The sequence below is a fragment of the Camelus bactrianus genome, chromosome 1 (genome assembly GCF_048773025.1).
Source record: "Camelus bactrianus isolate YW-2024 breed Bactrian camel chromosome 1, ASM4877302v1, whole genome shotgun sequence".
Classification (NCBI taxonomy): domain Eukaryota; kingdom Metazoa; phylum Chordata; class Mammalia; order Artiodactyla; family Camelidae; genus Camelus; species Camelus bactrianus.
Genome location: NC_133539.1, coordinates 32,874,776 through 32,896,756, shown reverse-complemented (window position 1 = coordinate 32,896,756; position 21,981 = coordinate 32,874,776). Strand labels below are relative to the sequence as shown.

The 21,981-nt window shown below is 33.7% G+C and overlaps 1 protein-coding gene across 3 annotated transcripts in view; it reads right to left on the bottom strand.

Annotated features, from left to right (window-relative positions):
• Positions 1-21,981, bottom strand: part of CADM2 (cell adhesion molecule 2) — a 948,596-nt gene that overhangs the window by 133,600 nt on the left and 793,015 nt on the right. For all 3 annotated transcript variants that reach the window (XM_010966456.3, XM_045503936.2, XM_074361441.1), the window contains exons 3-4: positions 10,184-10,336; positions 7,907-8,044 (exon numbers count right to left, since the gene is read on the bottom strand). In XM_010966456.3, coding sequence (XP_010964758.1) covers positions 7,907-8,044; positions 10,184-10,336 — 291 coding nt within the window. The remainder of the gene's footprint in view (positions 1-7,906; positions 8,045-10,183; positions 10,337-21,981) is intronic.

Genomic DNA, 21,981 nt, shown 5'->3' with positions numbered 1-21,981 from the left:
GTATAATGCAGGGAACAAGATTCAATATCTTGTAGTAACTTATAATGAAAAAGAATATGAAAATGAATATACACATGTTCATGTATGACTGGGGCATTGTGCTATACACCAGAAATCGACACATTTTAAACTGGCTATACTTCAAGAAAAATATATATATTAAAAAAAAGAGAAAAATAATCTTACAATAAAAACTACTCAGTCCCACTTAAGGAATTTAAAAGAAGCTCTGAAAGGGTTAAACTCTTTCTAAGTTAACCAGCACAAAGCTTAAGAATATTTATAGAAATAGGAGAATATTCAGCATCAGAAAGGTAAAATTTACAATGTCTGGAATCCAATCAAAAACTACTCTGCGTTCAAAGAAGCAGGAAAATGCTATCTATAATGAGATCAATCAATCTATCGAAACTGACCTAGAAATAATACAGCTGAGAGAAATAAGAGAGAAGTGCATTGAAAATATAAAATCACTCAAAATACATTCAAAACCTAAAAAAAATGTGAAATTTATGGAAGTGATTCTTTGTGATCTTGAATTAGGCAAAAGTATCTTACATATAATATACCAAGGCATGATTTTTAAAAGTAAAAAAAAAATAGTATTAATACAATTAAAAATTTGGATTTCATGAAGTAGTATAACTACGTTAAAAAATAGTTTGGAAATATCTTTAAAAATTACTATACATAGGTCTGCCATTTGACGCGACCGTTCTGCTCCTAGGCGTTTACCCAAGAGAAACAGAAGCATAGATACATACAAAGACTTATACACAAATGTTCATAGCAGCTTTATTGCAAGGCCCCAAACTGTCAATAACCCAAAAGTCTATCACCAGATAAATGAATAAAAAAGTTATACTATGGATATATTCAATAGAATACTAATCAGCAATAGACAGGAAGAATATTTATACTCGCAACATAGATGAATTTCAGAATATTTATCCTGAGAGATCAGAAGAAGAGTATATGCTATATGGTTCTATTTATATAAAATTCTAGAAAATGTAATCTATATGACATAATGCAGAGCAGTGGTTTCCTGGAGGGAGATGCGGGATGAGCAGAGAAGGTCAGGAGGAAGGAATTATGAAGGTATATGAATGAACTTTTGTAGATGGTGAATATGTTCATTATCTTGATTGTGTTGATGGTTTCTATCTCAATAAAATTGTTTTCTTTTTTAATAAGAAATTTAAAAAAGTTTCTTAAAGATTTTTGGTGATCATTTGCTTTCATCAGCTATTCACACCCAGAGAAATCAATTCTTTTATCTCTTTCCAAAAAGATGTCTTATGTATCTCATGACGTCTTGAAAGAGTCTTGAGGTAACACACTCAACAGCATTTCAGAAAACTCCAGGTCGTGTATGTGCACGCGCACACACCCCCAAGCCCCCACTAGCAGGTATTACTAATGCTATTTCTTTTCCTCATTTGCTTTGGGGTCCAGCATGATCCAGACTTAAATGGCAAGGACACTTTCAAAGTGGCAAATTTAAACAAAAGAACACAAAATATCATTGGTTTATGGTGTACACTTCAAGCTTAAATACTAACACTTTCAATTAATCCTTGCCATACATGATACAGGAGCTTTAACCTTAGGAGACACAAATACCTGTTTTACTTTCCTTTGTGTTTAGCTCCAGAGAATTCACAATCTCTGGATTACATGTTAATATTTCACTCATTTAAGTTAAGGTTTTGTACAACTGACATTTAATGAAGCATTAGGCCAAAACTAGTTTTGCAATGCCAGACAGAGTATTTAAATTAAATATATATCCTACCATTTCTTAAAGTAGATTCCATAGAGTTCAATGCAGGAAACACAAAACAAATTTAAAAAGAAAATCATACAGTCAAAGAATACTGCTAAGATGTTGGCTAATGGAATTTTTGCAGTAATTCTCAGAAATGTTAATCCACTAAAGCACATGTCGATTCAGTAGAGAATCTCCTTCTAAGAACAGACTCATAAAGGACACAGAACAATGAGTAATTTTCTAAACTTAGTAGATTGAGACCCCTTTCTTTCTTTCTTTCTTTGATTATCCATGAATCCTCGGCTTCCTGGTCTCTAATTGCATGCATTCTCAAACTACAGTGAACCTAAGGATCAACAGAGGTACTTACTAAATATTAGGACTCCTAGGCCTGAAATCCAGGAGTTCTGATTTTAAAAGTCTGCACTGAGCCCAGGAATCTGCATTTTTGTAACTAGTATCTCAGGTGATCCTAATCCAAGCAGTCTAAAGGCTTTTGAGAAACATAACATTCAGAAATACACTCTACCGTTTCCAAATGCTGAAAAAATTATGTCCTAAGTAGCTCACAGTAAAATTACAATATATTTAGCCAACTTGAAAATGAGCTGCTGCATTATTTTTGATTAACATTAAAATCTAGGTCAAAATCCCTGTTCACACAGGGAAATGCAGCTAAAGAAAGTCAGCTTAAGCTTGATGGTCAAACATTTGGAACAAATGATGTATAATAAGTAAATAACACTTGTAGAACACAGGCAATACTATTAAGTACTGACAAGCTTCAGCAACTCACCACAAAGTCAGGCTTTGATGGATATGCAAGTTATTACATAGCATAATTCTCAGGGTCAGGAGGGAGTCCTGAGGGAGTTTCTGTTGGAAGCGTGCTGTACACATAAAGCGTGATGACTATTTCAAAAAGCTAAAAGTAAAAATGTTCTTCATTAAGAGATAATAGGCCTCTTTGTCAAAATTCCTTTCTTAGTTATAAGTCACCTAACTTTAAAAGCTTGCTAAGCTTCACTTTTAGATTCTATATAGTTACATCAACCTCAATATTTTAAAGAATAAACATATTTATTTCTGAATACATTTCTCCCAATGCCTTTCTTAGTTTCACATGTTCACTATCCAAGTCACTTGGGCACCCAAATTGTACTGTCTTTGACCCATATTTTAGCCCCATTTTCAGAATCATTTACCAAGTTCCTCTGAAATTTATCTTCTCTTTTAAATCCACCTCTTTTTAAAATCTGTTTCATCCATTAGTTCATAGCCTAATTATAATTAGCTCATGCTCTAAACGTCCCTTAAATACTCTTTCAGCCGTCAGCTTTCCTCCCAAACTCGAGACCTGCGTCCTAGAATCAGAATATTCAAGCCCAGTCTTCGCCATGTGTGTGACCATGAGAAATCATTCTTCCTCTCTGGATCGGCTTCCTGTGTTTGCTGCATAACAGATTCTTACCAGCTTAGTGTCCTCAAGCAAAGTGCACTGATTTCACAATTTCTATGGATTAAGAGTTCAGATAGGGCATAGCCTGGTCCTCTTCCCAATGTCACTAAATTGGTGTCATGGTGCTGGCAGGGGCTGTGATTCCCATCTAAGTTTTAGTATCCCCTACAAACTCAGATTGTTGGCAAATGTATTTCCTTGAGCCTACATATTCAAGGTCCTCATATTCTCACTAGCTGTCACTAAGGAACAGCTTTCAGCTCCCAGAGGTCACCAACAGTTCTTCGTTACATGGCCCCTAAAGACAGTTCACACAATAGCTATTTGCTTATTTCCAGGCCAGGAGGAGAATGTCTCTCTGGCTCGTCAATCTTTTATAAAGACCTCATCTCATTATGTCAGGCTTCCCTTGACAATCTAACCTCTGACAAACTCAAAAGGGATCCATAATTATATCTGTAAAATCCCTTTTGCCATGTAAGGTAACATGATTAAGGCGGTGAGATCACATATAGTCACAAGTCCCTCTTACACTCCAGGGGAAAAGATTGTTTTAAAAAATGTGGGTCATTAAGGGTTATCATCAAATTATACCTAACATATTCCTGGAAAAACTAGTTAGCTGGAAAAGAAAATCTTAAGATTTTATGATAACTGCTCATACTATAAATTACTAAACTTATACACGGAATGGAAAGTTTATATAAGTTCTCAGGATGCTGATAGATTTAGGAAGGCAATACACATCTTTTCCCCACATTTAATGGCAAATATCCAGACTTCCTTGCTACACAGAAGATTAAAAGCTGCACTGAAACCCCCTGCAGTTTTGAATACAGAGCTGCCCAGAGGCACCAAAGGGATTTCTGAATCAGATTCAAGGGGAGGGAAAAACAGAGTTAGATGAAAATTATGACTGTTCACTTTCCATTGTTTAAAACAAATAGAAGAAAATGTCTCACCACTGCCTACAGAATAAATTCCAACCCCTTAATCTGAGTAAAAGACCTTCCATGACTTAACTGGCCCCTGCCTTTGCACTCACCTCCCATGTCCACGTCACTCAGAAAGTTTCATAGTTCCTTCAAATGATCACATGCTTTTACTCTGTGTAAGCACGTGGTTCCTTTTTTAAGTATGTTCTACCACCTACTTTTACCCACAACCCATATGATGAATTTCATTCATTGTTTAATACCCCACTTATTCACTTAACAAATCTTTACTGAGGACCTACATTCATCAACAATTCTTGTCTTCACCTGTCCCACAAAACAGGTCTCATCTCTGCTTCTTCCTTGGTACAAAAACTGTAGCCAGTTCCTACATCTATTACTAGACCTGCTAGATCTTATGTTCGTACGTCCACCCCCAAATGTGAATATCTTAAAGGAATAATTCTATTGTGTTTATATTTCTAGGACTAATTCAGGGATTGTTACAGATCATCAATCATGCTCAAGATAATAATAATAATGAGAATAACATCTAAATGTATTCAGTGATTCCTTGTACTATGAAAACACTTTATACATATTGGCTTATATGAAATCCTTGCAACAGCACTTTGAGGCAAGCTTTATAATCCTCATTTAGCAGATGAAAAAACCAATATTCAGAGACAGAGACAAGACTTTTATAGAAGTTGCTGATACTTCCTAACGTTTTATTCTCTTTAGCAATGTGGTCCCCAAACAGAAGCATCATTATTACCCCCACGTTTAACACACTACTAAAAACAGAAGTTCTCAGGTTCCCACTCAGACCTACTCAATCAGAAAACCAGGGCTCAGGGCCCTATAATCTGAGATTTAACAGGCCCTGGAGGTGATGATGATGCTGGCTAAAGTTTGAGAACCACTGCTCTATACTCTAATAAATATCCTGGTCAAGAAACTGTAATCAGCTAGAACTTTGAAACAACGTTCCCCCAGAAACTTGGCAATTCAATTCAAATGTTAGATAGAAATGGACAAAATATTGTACAGAAAAAATAATTCATCCTGAAATCAGAAGTCACTTTGAAGGCCCATCCCTCCATCCATCCTAGAGTCTGAAACTTAACACAGTGTCAATATGCTGACTGGTCAATACTTAGTTAAAACATATGGAAAATAATCCTTCCCCTTACCATAATAGCTACTTTGGGATTTACATATAGTATACATTCCTCTTTATAGGAAAATATTCCTCATAGCTAGTTCTATTACCCCAAAGTCATCTTAAATATCTCCAAGTCAAGGTTCCTCTTTTTTCATTCGGATATTCACTCATGCCCCATAGAATGCTGTGCACTTGGAACACATTTTAACTATTTCTTATTGAATTGAATTTAGCTGGATTTGATTAGCCTATGTTTTTCCATTGCTTTATACTAGGGATTGTCTTTTTAAAAAGTGTCATGATATTATAGCAAAAATTGTTCAATGATAATAGGAAAACAAATTTTGATTTCTGAAAACACAAGAGTGCAAGACAAGGATGGAGCACTGCCTTCAGGGAGGAGTGTCTGCTGAGGGATTTTGGAGTGAACTTCCACCTGGCGTATCTAGAGGACAGCCATAGTAACGAAGGTGCATTCTGCAGAGAGTACTGCATACATAATAGGTGCATATACACCTATAAAAAACAGTTTAGAGCACTCAGGAATTTAACCAGCTAGTTGTGAAGACAAACTATGTAAACATGTGAAAGAAGAGCTGTAAATAGATAAAAAGCTATGAATGCAAGTGTAGGAATAATAAATGCTCTATTGATAGCCATGCATTAAAGAGCATAGAAAAAAAAAGCTTCACTAATTCTGAAAAGAGTACAGAACCTTATGCTCATTCTGTACATGATTTTGTTTTGATTTTTGGTCTAGTCCTGAATCAGATGATTTTAAAGTATACTGTTTATAAGATCCAAAGTATGTATTTTTATATATAAACAAGTCCCTCTATTTAGTTTAAGAACAACTCTAGCATTCAGAGCAGAAGCCAAATTTGTCAAAAAGTAAGATATTTTATAAAACTATTTTTATGAAAACATTATGTGTTTCTCATAAGGCTACCATATAAAAAACAATCAATCAGTATTAATGACTAGTATGTTAGTCTCTGACCTCTCTGAGGACATATTTACACGAACCACAAATAAAATGGTAAGAAATTAAGAAGAACTAACTATGTCAGAATTCAGAAAGGGTTGCATGTACGTGCAGTAATAAAACAATTTAACTGAAGGAGAGTATTTAAGAAGGAAGAATATTCTAGTATAAACCAAGCCCTTCAAACAGAAAAACATCTGATACAAGAATTCACTGCCTGGAGCTTTTTTATAGGCCAAGGAAATCGGATTTTAAACTTATCCTACAGGTTAAGGCTTTCAATCAGAAGTGCTTAAGCAGAAAAAGTGACTGGCTCAGATCCTTGTCATAGTAAGATAAGTCTGGAAGCGATGTACTGGGTCCATTTAAAAAAGCTCTAACCAAGGCCAGACATTTACTGCACATACCTAAACAAACATATCCTAAAGGCAGAATTAGAATGGATGTTCCTGAGCCCTGGCAGAACATAAGAGAAAGTTTAACTTAGCATAGCAATGTGTCTAACTTGTGTCTTGGGTGCTTTAATTGCTCCAAATTTAGTCCAATAAAGTGAATTTATTACAGGTTCTGAAACAAAGATAGTGATTAGAGATAAATTACAAATAGGTTCCTGATTTGAGAAGAAATTTACAGAGCGAGAGTAATTAAAACAGAAAAGAGACATAATTATTATATGGATTATTAACCCATGATTTCTTGGTAATATAGGCAACTCTATCTGTTAGGTCTACATGCCCACTAGTACAACACTTGAATTATAAGTTAAAATAATCAGAATGGTTTGCATAAACCCATCTCCTAGAAGATTACCTTGAGATTGATACATATTACTATATATATATAGGAAACATTTTTAACAATCACAATAAATTATTCTTATACTTGGATTTTAATGTACCAGTGATATCAGAGCCAAGATATTTGCATGTGTAATATAAAAAAAATTATTAACCTCATTAGCCATCTCCCCTATAAACTTAATCCTCCTAAAAATGCATATTTGTGTGTGTGTATGTAAGTTTAGGTGCATGAAGAGCAGAATTATGCTTAATATTTAAACTTCTGTGCATTTTTACTGAGACAAGTACTTTTTTTGTCCTCTGTGAGAACCACTAAAAATCAGGTTTATTGATGTTTAGCTATTTTATTCTCAGAACTTTGTATTTCCAGAAACCAACAAATTGAAGAAATATTCATGGAGTTTCTCTGTCTATAATCCATATACTGTAGAATATGAGTGTGGAAATTAATCATATCTAACATGTACTTAGTGCTTGTTATTGTCAAGCACAAATCTATGTATTTTAATATATTTTTAATATATTAACACATTTATTCCTCCAACTATCTAATTGGATATATATTATTGTAAAATCTGCTTTACATAAGAGAAAAATGGGGCACACACAGATTATATTAATATACCTTATAAAATTACCTAATTTAAGATAAATCTGGTTCAAATTACACTTAATCAGAAAGTGACTGTGGTATGAAAAAGAAAATACAATATGCCCTGGATCTAACACTTCACATTAGTTTCAGCACATTAATTTTGATTTGGAGATCTTTTCCCATTCCTTACCTTTAATCTCTTTGTCATTTTTGAACCATCTTATATCAGCTGCAGGTTTACTACCAGATGTTTTACAAGTCAGCTGCATCAAGTCTCCCTCCATAACTGGTGATGAAAATCCACTAATTTGAGGCTTCTCAGGAACACCTGAAATTTAAGCAAATAAATGAAATAAACATCAATTACCAGGGTTGATTTGTTCTTATGACTATTATTTTCACAAACTAAACTGGGTGTTTAATGGACAATAACTTCAATCAAGAATAATACACTTCTATATAATAAAATATTTAAAATATATAAAAATATGTGTGTGTGTATATATATACACACACATACTTATGTGTCTGCATATATGCATATTTGTATTTATTATCCTGAAAACATAAAGTGCATTTAGTTCAAAGTCTTTTTTTTTTTAATTGAATTTTACCTGTAAAAATACTCTTTGTAAATCTTAAAAGCAACCATTCAATATATCTTAAGATTTACCAGTATGGGGATTTAAGAAGGTAGATTGCTTGCATTGGGAAGTAAACTCTGCAAAGGACATTTCTTTATTATTTAGTAAATTGTGATTTATCTAAAATAGCATCTTTCATTCCTGATTTCATAATTCTTAAAGCTGAAAAACATATTATCTTCTGTGTACTTTGTTCTAGAAAATGCATTTTGGAATAAGGGATTCATCAATAATTGCAACTATACTCCTGATTTCCTGATTCTTCTAAAGTAGAGAATGTCTCTTGATATCATTTGTATTAGAAATGCAATTGTAGTTTTGTGGAGCATAATATGTATTATTTTTAATGCTAGCCACTTAGTACCTTCTCGAGTCCAAATCATCCAATGAATAAGCAGATAACTAATATGCAGATCCCGTATATGAGTGATTGAAATAAAGAAAACTACACATTTTGGGAGTGCAACCATATTCTGTTGTCATGACAGAGGTTTATTAAAATTTCTTCTAAAAGTATTCAGTCATAAAGGCAGGCTGAAAGCTTATTGTACTATTTAATTCAGTTTGAAAAGCATCAAATGTAAGAATACTGGACAGCAGCAATATAAGAAATACAAACTAAAACAACAAGAACAAAGATAAATGACAGATCAACATTTTCCGATTAGCTGACTAGTTGTTTTTTTTTTTTCTGGTTACCTTCATATTGCCTTTAAAAAAATTATGTCACACCACTATTTAATAAACTGAAATTAGCCATTTGTCTATCCTTGGGGTCTCGAGGTAGCTCCTCTACAGAGCAATACATTAACCTTAGGCAATTGTTATCCTGAAATACTCCCTTTAGTGGGTATATACTGTCCTTAATGGCAGACTTGAGAAGATTTTTATAAAAATAGTCCCAGTGGGACTTGCAAAGAAACATATTTCACATCCTATGCACAAAACCAATTCACTAGCAGGATTAAGTTTAATATTCTCACCCAAAAGAATAGCATGCACTAGTTCATTTAAATGCAGTGTTCTGCCTTTATCTATCAAAAAAGGAAGGAGAGCTAGGGGAAAAAAAATCAATCTTTAAATTCCTCTAACTTGTTCAGTACACAGGTGTGTTTCAATGAACTACGGCAATTTCAGCTGATTGGGCCACTGACGTCTGTGGAATCACAGAGAGCTCTGTCTGAGCTGCAGCTTGATTGCCTTGGAATCTCTATGAATGTATTGCTTTTTGGTGTCACTATAACCTTTAGAAAAATCGTCCAATATTTAGAGAATAAAAACAAAAAGAAGCTACAAGATGCATGCACAAGTGACATTATGCACTTCATTTAGAAATCTAGAAAACTACAAAGTCAAAAGGCAAGAAGGTATGTAGAAATGTCAGGGTCCTTTAAAGACACTGAAATACACAAAGGGGTCATATCCAGCAGCCAAAAGATATTAGGGAAGACCCTCATTGGTAACTGATGAGAAAATGGAGGCATATCCTATAGACACGTTGAACTCAGTATGCTCACTATTCTATCACTTTACACAAGGATCACCATATATGCATTATATAGATGAGCTGACACAAAGGAATTTAGTTGAAAATCAAGAAACGTGGTGTCTGTTGCTGGCCAGGAAACAAAATGGCTGTGTTCTCCAGAAGTCATATAAATCTTTACACCTCTCTTTATTTATAAAATGGAAAAGTGACTAAGTGGCTTTTTAAAATGCCCTTGGATGATCCTCAAAGTGTATATTTGTTATTGATTCATGTTGTTGTTGCTGTACACACCTCTCTGGCTTGTGATTACATAGTGTTAGTCCTTTGCACTTACCCAGAACAGTGAGATAGGCCTTGGAAGTTTTGACAGGCATTGTAAATAAAGAACAGGTGTATTGTCCTTCATCAGAGAGAGAAACATCACTGACGCTGATACTCAATTCATGCCAGGAAGCCCGAACTAGCTCGATCCTATTGTCCCTTAAAGCTAGAAAAATAAAATATTGGAAATATGAACAACATCAGGAAAAGTCAGTACTGTTAGGTTACATATTTTTAGCACATCACAATAAATATTTTCTTTGGCTATATGTCTAAATCTAATTTCCTGAAATGTTTTAAAGGAAGGTTTAAATATATTGAAATACTTTATCAGATTTGTGTAACCAAAGTAGAATTAAATGTTCCTTAATGTTCTCAGAAATAACTTTTTAATTAAATGATTCCATCTAGTAAGTAAAACACTTTGGATGAGGTAGATGTTGATAGTGATAAAAATGGCTTTCCTCCACAGTCTTTCACTGGTTACCAGTGCCAAGAAAACTGTAAACAAAAGGGTTCACTTTTATGCACAAATACATTTGGAAAACTATGACTGCTGCATGACCTCTAAAAGACCAACAATGAACCTTAGGATTTTGAAAGTTCTCTGCAGTAGAGATACCTGTTAAACTTTTTTTTTTTTTTCTTTTTATTAAGAGCTGACTTTCAGCTGAAAAACAAGTCAGGTACCTGATGTTTAAATTTGCTCTGATTGGTTGTTTCCTCTGCTGTACCTGTCTGTTAAATACTTTTATATGCTTTGGTTCAAACCACCTTTTCTATCACAGAAGACTTTTTTCACTGAAGATCTCTTAGCTTCTTGCTGATTTATGCTCCTTTTGACTCATTTGGGGAAAATATTAAAAAGTTTAAATATCATTTTACGCCTTACTAAGTGTAGTTATAAAACCTGGAATTAAGCAAGAAGTGACCAAAGGAGTACTCTGAAAGGTAGAAAGAGGAAAGAGGACCAGTTAGGGATACCAGGACCTGAGGAACAACACAGTGGCTCCCCAGCCAACTGTAGAAGGCAACTGAGGCATGGCTTCTCCTAAACAGAACCCAGCAACAGAAAGTGGCCTAGGTAGACCCATTTTTATTGCAGATCAAATGGGATTCCTACCAGGAACTTCAGGAGACACTGGGCTACCCAAAAGGGTAATCAAGTGAGCACAACACTGCCAAGTGCCATGTAAAGCAATCTCCTTCCCCACTGGGCTGGAGACTCCCCTGCCCTCCTGAGAGGCAATGGTCAATTGGGCAGCATGGACGGTGGGTCAGTCCTGCTATAATAATTACTCAGCCTTTGAAATGATCTTCAATGAGCCAAAGAACCACTTACCCCAACTAGAACACTAGGAAATATGGCCTGAGGAAGTTCCTCTGCCTTCTTAGGTGGCACCAGTAGAGATGAATGCAACTCCCCATGGAACCAGACAACTCAAAGTGTCTGATTAGCACCACAAAGGCTCTGAAGATTAAGTTGTTGGTATAGTCATGGTGTACAAATGTAAGCCAAGATCTGTGTGCTAAACCTAAACAAAATGATTGCCTTCTAGAACAGAAGATGTAAATAGGACGGAGTCTCCTAACATAATAGCCAAATGCCCAGGATGTGATAAAAAAAAAAAAATCACTGGTCACACCAAATACCAGGAAAAACATAACTTGAATGAGAAAAAATAATCAACAGATAACATACTCATGGACATAGAAAACAAACTGGTTACCAGGGGGAAAATCTAATTGGGGGGGATAGACTACGAGTTTGGGATTAACAGATATACATTACTATATATAAAATAGATAAACAATAAGGATCTACTGCATAGCACAGGGAACTATATTCAATTTCTTGTAATGAGCTGTAATGGAAAAGAAACAGAAAAAATATATATGTATGTATGTATTTGTATAACTGATTCGCTTTGCTATACATCTGAAACTAACACTGCAAACTGATTACACTTCAATAAAAAATAACAATAAAAAATGTTGAGAAGGAATGAAAGGCAAAAAAAAAATCAATAGATGCTAACACTGAGTTAAAACAGACGTTGGAATTATCTGACAAAGAATTTAAAGAAGCCATGCCCATGTTAAAAATGCTTTAACAAATAATTAACTAATTATCCTAAAACAAATAATAAATAAAGAAAGCAAAATAATATAAAAACTATTTTAAAAGAATCAAAAGGAAATTATAGAAGTCAAAATGCAATAACCATAACAACTCATGAGATTGGCTTAATAGTACAATGTAGATGTCAGTGGATATAATCAGTGAACTTAAGGATAAAACAATAAAATTCACCCTTTCTGAACAAGAGAGAGAAAATAGATTGGAAAATAACAAACAAACAAAAATAAACAAACAAAAAACAGAGCCTCAAGGACTTGTAGGAGAATAACAAAATATCCAACACTGGTACCATATGAGTCCCAAAAGAAGAGAAAGAGAGTGGAGCTGAAAGAATTTAAGAAATAGTGATCAAAATCTTCACAAGTTTGGTATAAGAAATACATTTACAAAAACAAGAAGAGGAGCAAACTGAAATAAGTTAAACCCAAAGAAGTCCTTACCAAGATACATTAAAATTAAACTCCTGAAATCCAAACAGAAAAAAAAAAAACCAAAAAAAACCCTTGAAAGCAGCCAGAGAGAAACATATATTACCTGTAAGAGGACACTAGCTCATATGATAAAAGATTTCTCATTGGAAATCATGGAGGTCAAAGGGAGTGGCATATTTTTCAAAGTGTGGAAACGAAAGAACTGTCGATAGTGGATTCTTATCCAGCGAAACTGACTTCCAGGTATCAAGGGGAAAGAAATATATTCTTAGAAAAAGGAAAACTAAGAATATGTTTCCCTTGCAGATCTGTCTTAAAGAAAAGTTCAAGTTCTTCAAACAGAATAGAAGAAATTTTGGAGCATCAAGAAGGAAAAAAGAACAATTGAAAGAACAAAAAATTGGGATAGATACAATATAGACTATCCTTCTTCTCCTGAGTTTTCTCCATTACATGATGTTAGAAACAAAAATTGTAACATTGACTGATGCAGTGTGCAACACATATGGAAGGAATGCTCAAGACAAGTAAAAACTGGACAGGGCAAAGGAACCTAATGGTTTCCATACCTGACTAGAAGTGGTAAAACTGGTAGACTGTGGTAAGTCCTAAATGTATAGTATTTCAATACCTGGATCAACTACTAAGAAAACATACAAGTGAAAGTGATACAATCAAAAACTCTATAAATAAAGTTGAAAGAGATAGAGAAAAGATTAGTGGCTACCAAAGGTTAAGGATAGTTAAGAGTTGGTGGGGATGGGGAGGGATATGAGTGTGGTTATAACACCACAGCTATATTCAAATTCTTGTAACAAGCTGCAATGGAAAATAATCTGAAAAAATATACATATGTATGTATATGTATAACTAAATTGCTTCGACTATACGTCAATAAAAAATAAGAATTAAAAAAAACACAGCACAAGGGATCTTTGTGGTGATAGAACTGTTTTGTATGTTGACTGTGGTGATGGATATATTAACCTACAAATGTAATAAAATTGAATCAAACTAAATACAGACACACACACACACACACAAATGCATGCATGTAAAATTGGTGAAACCCAAATAAGATTGGTGGACTATATCAATGTCAATTTTCTAGTTGTAACATCTTTGCAAGATGTTATTTGGGTGAAGGGTACATGGACTTCTCCATATTATTTCTCACAACTAGGCATGAATGTACACTAAAAACACAGTTTAAAAAATTTATGCACAGTTGATGGAATAGGGGAAATGGTTAGGTTCTCAAAGCTTAAAATTCATTATATACCTTGGCCATAGAATAAGATAGGGATTCCAAGTATCATATATTCTTAAATTGCCTGTACCTTTCCTTCGTGCTTTGTGAGAGAAGCAGGCAATTAGAAAATATAAAATATTCTGGAAAATTCTAAATCTTCATGATTTTAAGTGTATTTAAAAAAATCATCCTCCCATTTACTCAAAAAACACACACCTTAATGATTACAGTCCCTCTGAGACCATTCTTTGTTAACTCTAATTTCATAAGGAGACACATATTTGCAAAGATTTTAAAAACTGCTTTTTAATGAATATAAAAAATAAGGAAGTTAGACTATGATTGTGTTTACAACTCCATTAGAGTACAGCAGACATTTTATAAAAATATCTATTTCATACTCTATCTCCTACACTCCCTAATATATATATATGCCTTGTTCAGTTGCAAGAGGAAAACAGTGGGACACAGATTTGTCATTTCCTCAATAGGACCTCATGCTATATCAACCATTTTTCAAAGCTATGATTGATTTAGAAAAAAAATTTATCACTTATTTCTTGGCTTTTTAAAAAAGAAGTCACCAAAAGGGAAAACCTCAGGTTCCTGCCATGATACTGTATGGGTAAAACATGCTACTCACTCCCTGTGTTCAATTCCATTTCCTCTAACACAGGTCCCACTGACAGAGGGAGAGCGAGCTTACAATTTTCAGTGAATCTTGGCAAAAGGAATTTAACTCTCTTTTTGTCAGACTATCATATGGTAACTATATAACATTACCAAAATCAAATTAAATTACTCAATACATACAAATATAAAAATTCATATTTAAACCACTTGTGTGCAGTAAAGCTAAAAAGCACTAACTTTGGAATCAAAAGATCTACTTTAAGTACTTATACGAGGTCAGGTTTTCTGTGGGTAATAATGTATCTCCATCTTTGGATTATGATGGGAACTTAATGATATTATGTAATGTGTCAAGTGCTTTAAAACAAATCTGCAATGATATATTAAAATATTTGGGGTTTGGAATCTTGAGAGAATTGAAATTTTTAGAGTCTGAAATGTCTCAATTGACTCAGATTACCAAATCATATAATTTTTTTTTGTTGTTTCATGATCCCTACTAACCTTGACTAAAAATTAGGCTCTGAAAGTAGAATACCTGCATTTTAATGTAAGCTTTGTTATTGGTTAACCATATGAACCCAGGTAAGTCACTTAAATATTGTGTACCTCAGTCTGCTAAGTGTTAGGTAGAGATTACACAACTGAGTAAAAGTATAAGGAATATGGTTTAGAGAACTGAAATATATGAATATATACTCAAAACTTGAAAACATGTTCCCAAAAGCCAAGAAACTGACATAGTTAGTACATAGATTATTTATTGCATAAATTTCCTTGATAATTTATTTTCCAAAACAGAAGAGTTGCCTGAGGAGATCCTCACTGGATTGAACATTTTAAGCAAATCTTACATCTACAGCATTTATCTTTTCAAGTTTGTAAATACTTATGATGTCATTCTTCAATTCACTTTATCACAGCATTTTAAGTATGAAAGAATAACAGGAAATCTTGAAAAGTCCAAAGAGGGATGTAATATAACTCAGTGGATTCTCTGTGAGTGGCGTCTTTGTCTTGCTCATTGCAGCACCCTGAACCATCACTATCTGCATGGGAGGTATTTGGTGAATGACTACTGAATGGAAACTGAAAGCCAAACTGTCTACGGTAAGAGCAGAGTGAAAAAGAACTGAATTAGGAAGTCCTCTTTGATACATCTCTAAGATCTCCCATAGGAGAAAAGCCAAAAAAAAAAAAAGGAGAAAAAAAAAAGTGCCCTGTTTAGATGCTGTTGAGCATAAAAGCCCTAGAAACATGCTACAAAATTTATTAACAAAGTGACTGATCTTTGAAAAATTATATGAAATACTGAATGAGTGATCTCTGAAGCTACTGTCATGTTATCTTACGGTTTCCAAATGAACACGAAAGGTAGCAGTTAATCAGAAATAACCCATATTTTCCACATAGCAAGTCCCATGTATTTATAGTGAACTTCAATAAAGAATTGTCATATTGTCAGCTGAAGTGAATTCAATCATTAAAAAAAAGGTGTTTTTCCTTTGAGAATACAGAATGTTACCTAAATTATCTTTTAAAAAACACATTTCATTAAAAAATAGATTTTAAACATTATCCCAGGAATAATTGAAGAAAACAAATGAGTATGTGTAATAAAGGGATGAAAGGTAATTGCTCACACATCACAGAGATGAAAATGAGCTAGTGGGTTAAGTGGGCTACTCTGAGGTCACAGTTCATCAGCCATTAGGTGCCTATCCTCCACTGGTGAGGTGATTTAACAGTTCAAAACTCTGACCTCTGGAGAATTTAATTTTAGCTGCAAATAAGAAGTACTGACCAATGAATAAGAATCTATTAAATAGCACTTAACTCGGTGAAAATTATTTTCCCAACATACCGTTGGTTCTAAATGGTTCATCAATCATACAAATGTATATTTGGGATTCATATTGGGTAAAATAAAAATTCCTGATGATTACTTGGTGAATTTTAGACACATTTTACCCTTATTTCTAACAAATGTTACTGGCATATTTAATAAATCGTGTATCAATTAGTTTTAAACCAAATTAACTTAATAACATTAATACTATTGAATTTATCTAACACTATTCATTTAAGAAAATAATAGCAATTTGTGCATACTTGTACTAATAGTTTTCCCTCCTTAAATGTTGTGATATTTATAAAGGTGATCACATACTTCATACCAGAAATATTTTCAACTATCTTTAATTTCCCGTAAGTAGTACTTTATGTCATATTTTAGGATGCTTAAATGATAAAAACATATTTCATGATGTAAACACATTTCAGAGACTATTAAAATGTAGCAGATAACATCTCCATTGTTTTTGCATTTCTTCCTAGTTAATCCATTTGATCTAAAACTTTCTGAAATCACGATTATATCTCTTTATATTTATATTTATTTTTATAAGTATTTATATTTCACAGAAGGCTTTACGCATATCACAGTACATAGAGATGCCCATTAAAATTCACTGGATTAAGTTTAACATGTGGGTCATCAATCTTGCATATAATATTCTATAATTGTACATATTAACATCATTTTAGAAAATTCCATATAGTAAATGAGTATTATGTGCTGAATTATTTTATTATAATTCACTATATTTTGTAGACAGGAACTAAAGGAAAGCCTACATGAGGATGATACAAGTAATTTCTAGTGTCATTTTGGCTACTTAAATTCTCAATGTTGAGCATACATTTCCAAGAGCATACCATCCTACACCAATAGGATTTAGCCAAAGCAATCACTGCATATATCTAAAAATTTTCTTAAACATATTATTTTCCAACCAGTAAGTTTCATTGAGTAAAGTAAGTTTAACATCACTAGTGTGATGGGTTTTCAAGAAAGACAGATATGTCAGCCTTCATTCTCCGTGTTCTCAGCTTGTGTCCACCATCCAGGTGTCCCCACTTGATATCTATAGGGAGTTTAGCTATAGCAGTGCAGAAGCCAGGTTCTGCCTAGGGGAAAGATATATATAAGAATGCTGCACGTGGCCTTTGATTCAATATCAAGTTTTATTCTGTTGCTTGCTGACTAATAATGTATTCCTCCCCATGGTTGTGACTTTGGTGTTTCAAGGTTGCCCAGACCAGCACTCTTATTTGTTTCCCGACTTCTGTAACAGGCCTGCTCTCTGTACCCTATCCACTATGCTAACCTTAGACCTGTGCTAACTACTCTGTTTTGCCCCTTCTGATCATTCTAGAACTGATCACTAACCAAATTGATTCATGCCATCTGCCAGCTCTCTGTTTCAGCTCAAATATATACTATCCCCAAGGGTAAAAACTAGGATGAGGAATTAAAGCTTCAGTGAGGTCAACTTTGTCTTTGTGTATCAGAATATATATATATATTTGCTAATTAAATCTGTTTCCTAATAAACCAGAAAGGAAAAACAAGTCAAATAGCTCTAATATAGTTTTAAATGCGTCACAGATTCCAGGCTCTTTTCATTTTCCTAATACACCTATATCCCTACCCAATTATCTCTTTTGTAAGATAACATTTAAATTGTCGCATCACATAAAGCCCTAAAGACCAGAAACATGCTTACTTTTCTAGTCTATTTCTTGACTCTTCTCAGACCTTGCAGTTGGTGTACTGACATGTATGACGTCAAAATATGCCTCTAGATATTATACAAGAGGAAGGTTAAGATGAAAATCTAGCCATTCTTCTTACAAGTGTTAATATATGTTAATTTATTAATATCTCAAGTATTTTGTTAATAGCATAATCATATACTGATTATAATTAGTATATGTTATTTATGATACTACTATGGACCGCCAGAAATAAAGGAGTTAACACATACAGACAGAATAAAATATCAAGCTAGTGAATTCTTTTGTGTTTTGTTCTTTTACAGTCATACAACATAAAACAATCTAAATCAATCTTCTGGAAAATTGGTAAAAACAACCATTGCTCCAGAGCTGATATTTGGTCTACCAAGTTTCAGCTGGGACTGAATTTTTACTGAAACCATATTAAATGGAGTTTTAGAATAGAAATGCGAACAAAACCCAAGCAATAAATCTGGAAACTGTGTCACTATTTGAAGGAAGTTTTTTCAGTGGTAGAATTCAATTTTTAAATCCCAGAGTTTCTTATTTCAAATGTATAAAAACAAAAAGTCACTACTCTCACTCCTCTACTTGTAATCTGTTATTATGAAACATTTAAAAAACCAAAATGTTACCATACCTAACATGTACTAAAAATTAGTAAGCCTGGGTATGGAAAATGTATTTCCATACTTGAGGAAAGGATATAAACTCCATGGTATTTCTACTTTCCACCTTCTCATCTTTGCTAAGTCTTGTCCCTCAGAGTTTCCTCCTCATGGAAACCCCTCCACTTTTCCACTCTTTTAAATTCCTAAAGCTCTGCACACAGACAACATTCATAATGCATCTGTATCCCTGCCCAATTATCTCTCTTGTAAGGTAACATTTAAACTCTCACATTATATAAGGCCCTAATGAACAGAAACGTTTACTTTTCTGATCTATTTCCCCATCCCTCTTCAAAATGCCTAATAATTTAAAAATGCATGAACATTTGTTCAAATATAGAACGTAATCCATGCCTCTTTATGTAAAAACATATATTCCCTGCATGTCTCCAGGTCATACTTATCATTCAAACTAATTAACATATTGCTTTGTTGATAAATTCTTCCATGCTGTCCACCTCAAACTACATTCACTCCTTCCTTTAGGCTTTCGGGGCAAGAAAGTACATGAAGCTCACTAACAATTTGTTGAGTTAATGAGAGATTAAAAGCGAACATTATGTGGTCCATTACTTATATGCTGATAGGTACCATTTATCTTATTATATGGTAATCTCCTGGCGCATCCAGCCACGGATGAGACTGCTACCTACTGCCCACAGCCATGAGCACAGTGCTCTGAATATAATTCCCAGTCTCTCCATCAGGTGAGAGTGAATGAACAAGTGAAAGCTCACTGAATAAATAAAATGGCAGGTGCACCTGGTGAATCATCTCATACAATAAGTAAGGAGGGTATGCTCTAGAAAAAATGACAGTTTTACATGATAATGACTTTGAACTTTTTATGTTCTAATAGATTCTTTGCACCTGATAATTTTCATTTTGTAAAATTTGACTTGAAAGGAGTTTCCAGCTATTGATTTTTAGTTTCTAAATCATTAGGCTAGTTTTTTTCTTACTTATATAGTACCAAAATATCATTAAGAGATCAAAATAAACCAAAAAAAGTTCATAATTCACACAAAACTCATTTTTCTGACCCCATTCTAAATATCTTTCTCCATTTTGACATAAATTGAATTATGTAACTGAAACTTTAAACATCTAAGGCAGGTGAGTATCCCCCTACACCATATAATAGCCCATGCCTGTAAAACTTCTAAACCTATGGATTCAGACTATGAAAATTTACTCCTTCTGTTTAAGATAGTAAGTAGGCTTACCTTACTTTGACTTTTACAATTTTATATGGCAAGAAGAACTTTGTAAAGCCAGGGCAAATGCACTTAAATTTTCTTTCGTATCTCTAGTTAACTGTCTAGGTATCATTACACCCACTAATTTTACAGTAGAGTTGCATTTTAGTGGCTTGAAGTACAGGAAGTTTCTCTAACATGTCAGAGTAAAGGACTGCTCAAGGCCACTGATGGAGGCAATGTACACTACACAAGTATTAGTGACATTAGCTGTTATCTTCATCTTTTGACTGTGAAAACCTTCTGAGAGGAAGTGAGCCTAGGGAAGCATGGGTAGCAAATTTTCCTGGCAGAGGCCTGGAAACACGAATATCACTTGAGTTAACATTCCACGTCTGGGCACATGGCCGTACTTCAAGGGAGGCTAGCAAACACAGTCCAACTGTATGCATTGGAAGGGGCGATATTAGTAAGCAGTTAGTATAGTTTCTGCCTTGCTACTGTAGGTTTATTTGTACCACTACATCTATATATGCTAATGCTTCTATATTAAAATTGGTGTTGATACCCAGGAATGATAGAAAACAATAGATAATAGACTGTCTCTAGTCATAATTCCACTTAGTTACTAAATTATAAAAAAGAATTACCAATCTATTGTTTACAAACATGTTCTCCTTAACACCTCCTTGGATTCAGCAGAGAAGAAATATCTATAAAAGTAATGCTAATTATGTTCTATTGACTATGTCATCTAAGCTATCAGCATGACCTTAGTTTTACAAAACGGGAGAGTTCTACAGATTCTTCATATAATGATGGGATCATCTAAAATCTCTAAAACTTGAGAATTCCATACAAACTTTTACTAAGATAACTACTGGGAAAGGAAAACACTGCAAACACACACACACACACCCACACACACCCACTCATATACTATTAGTATATAGTAATTTCATCTCTCTGACAATCCATACAGTACATTTTGATAAAGAATAAAAGTAGTTCCAAGACTGTAAATCACATATGATAAATATATAATTTAAATTTGGGGAGTATTTTCACTGGACGAGAGAACACTGAGAGTAGATGAAGTGGTTACTGACATGTGAATAGGAGATCATACTTATCCTGATCAAATCATTCAATTTGAGAAGCTAGTAAGAGGTCCATTTGGATTTGATACAGAGACTGTCTTTCTATTTATTGAGCTCTTCACAATTGTAATTAGGAAACTCATGAGAGAGTGGGCTCTGTCAAAAATGTTGTTTAATTAATGGCAACCTGGTCTCCTGCCAGGAATGTTTAAATGTCTTCCTCTCATTGCATGAAAATATGTCCTAAATGACTTTTGAAGTCCCTTGCAATGGTTTTAGGAACCTACTTTTGAAATTTACACATTCAATTTATAAATTTGTTTAATCACAAATATGCCCAGATGCAATAATCAGGAATCACTAACTCAATGGCATATCATACTTGATGTATGCTTTTATCTATTAAAAAAAAACTCAGTAGATTTTGAACGTGTTTTCAAACAGTGAGTTACACTTTAATTTCATTAATAGTATTATTTATCCATATTTTAAAACCATCTAATATGAATTTACACTTTGTGCTCAATATATAGCTGAAATTTGACTGAATTTTAGGCTGAAAATGTTGTCATTTATAAGTTAATGATTCAACAAGAATTGCTGAGATAATTGAGTATATTTCAAAATTTCATCTTTAGAAAATTAGTATGCATATGCTCAAAATGGTTTGTCTTTCTCTTAGGTTTCAGTACTCCCATCAAACAAATGCAAAAGCAAATGTGTGTGTGTGTGTGTGTGTGTGTGTGTGTGTGACTGTAATGCATAAAATATTTTACATCAGATGATTACTTTTCCTTAAT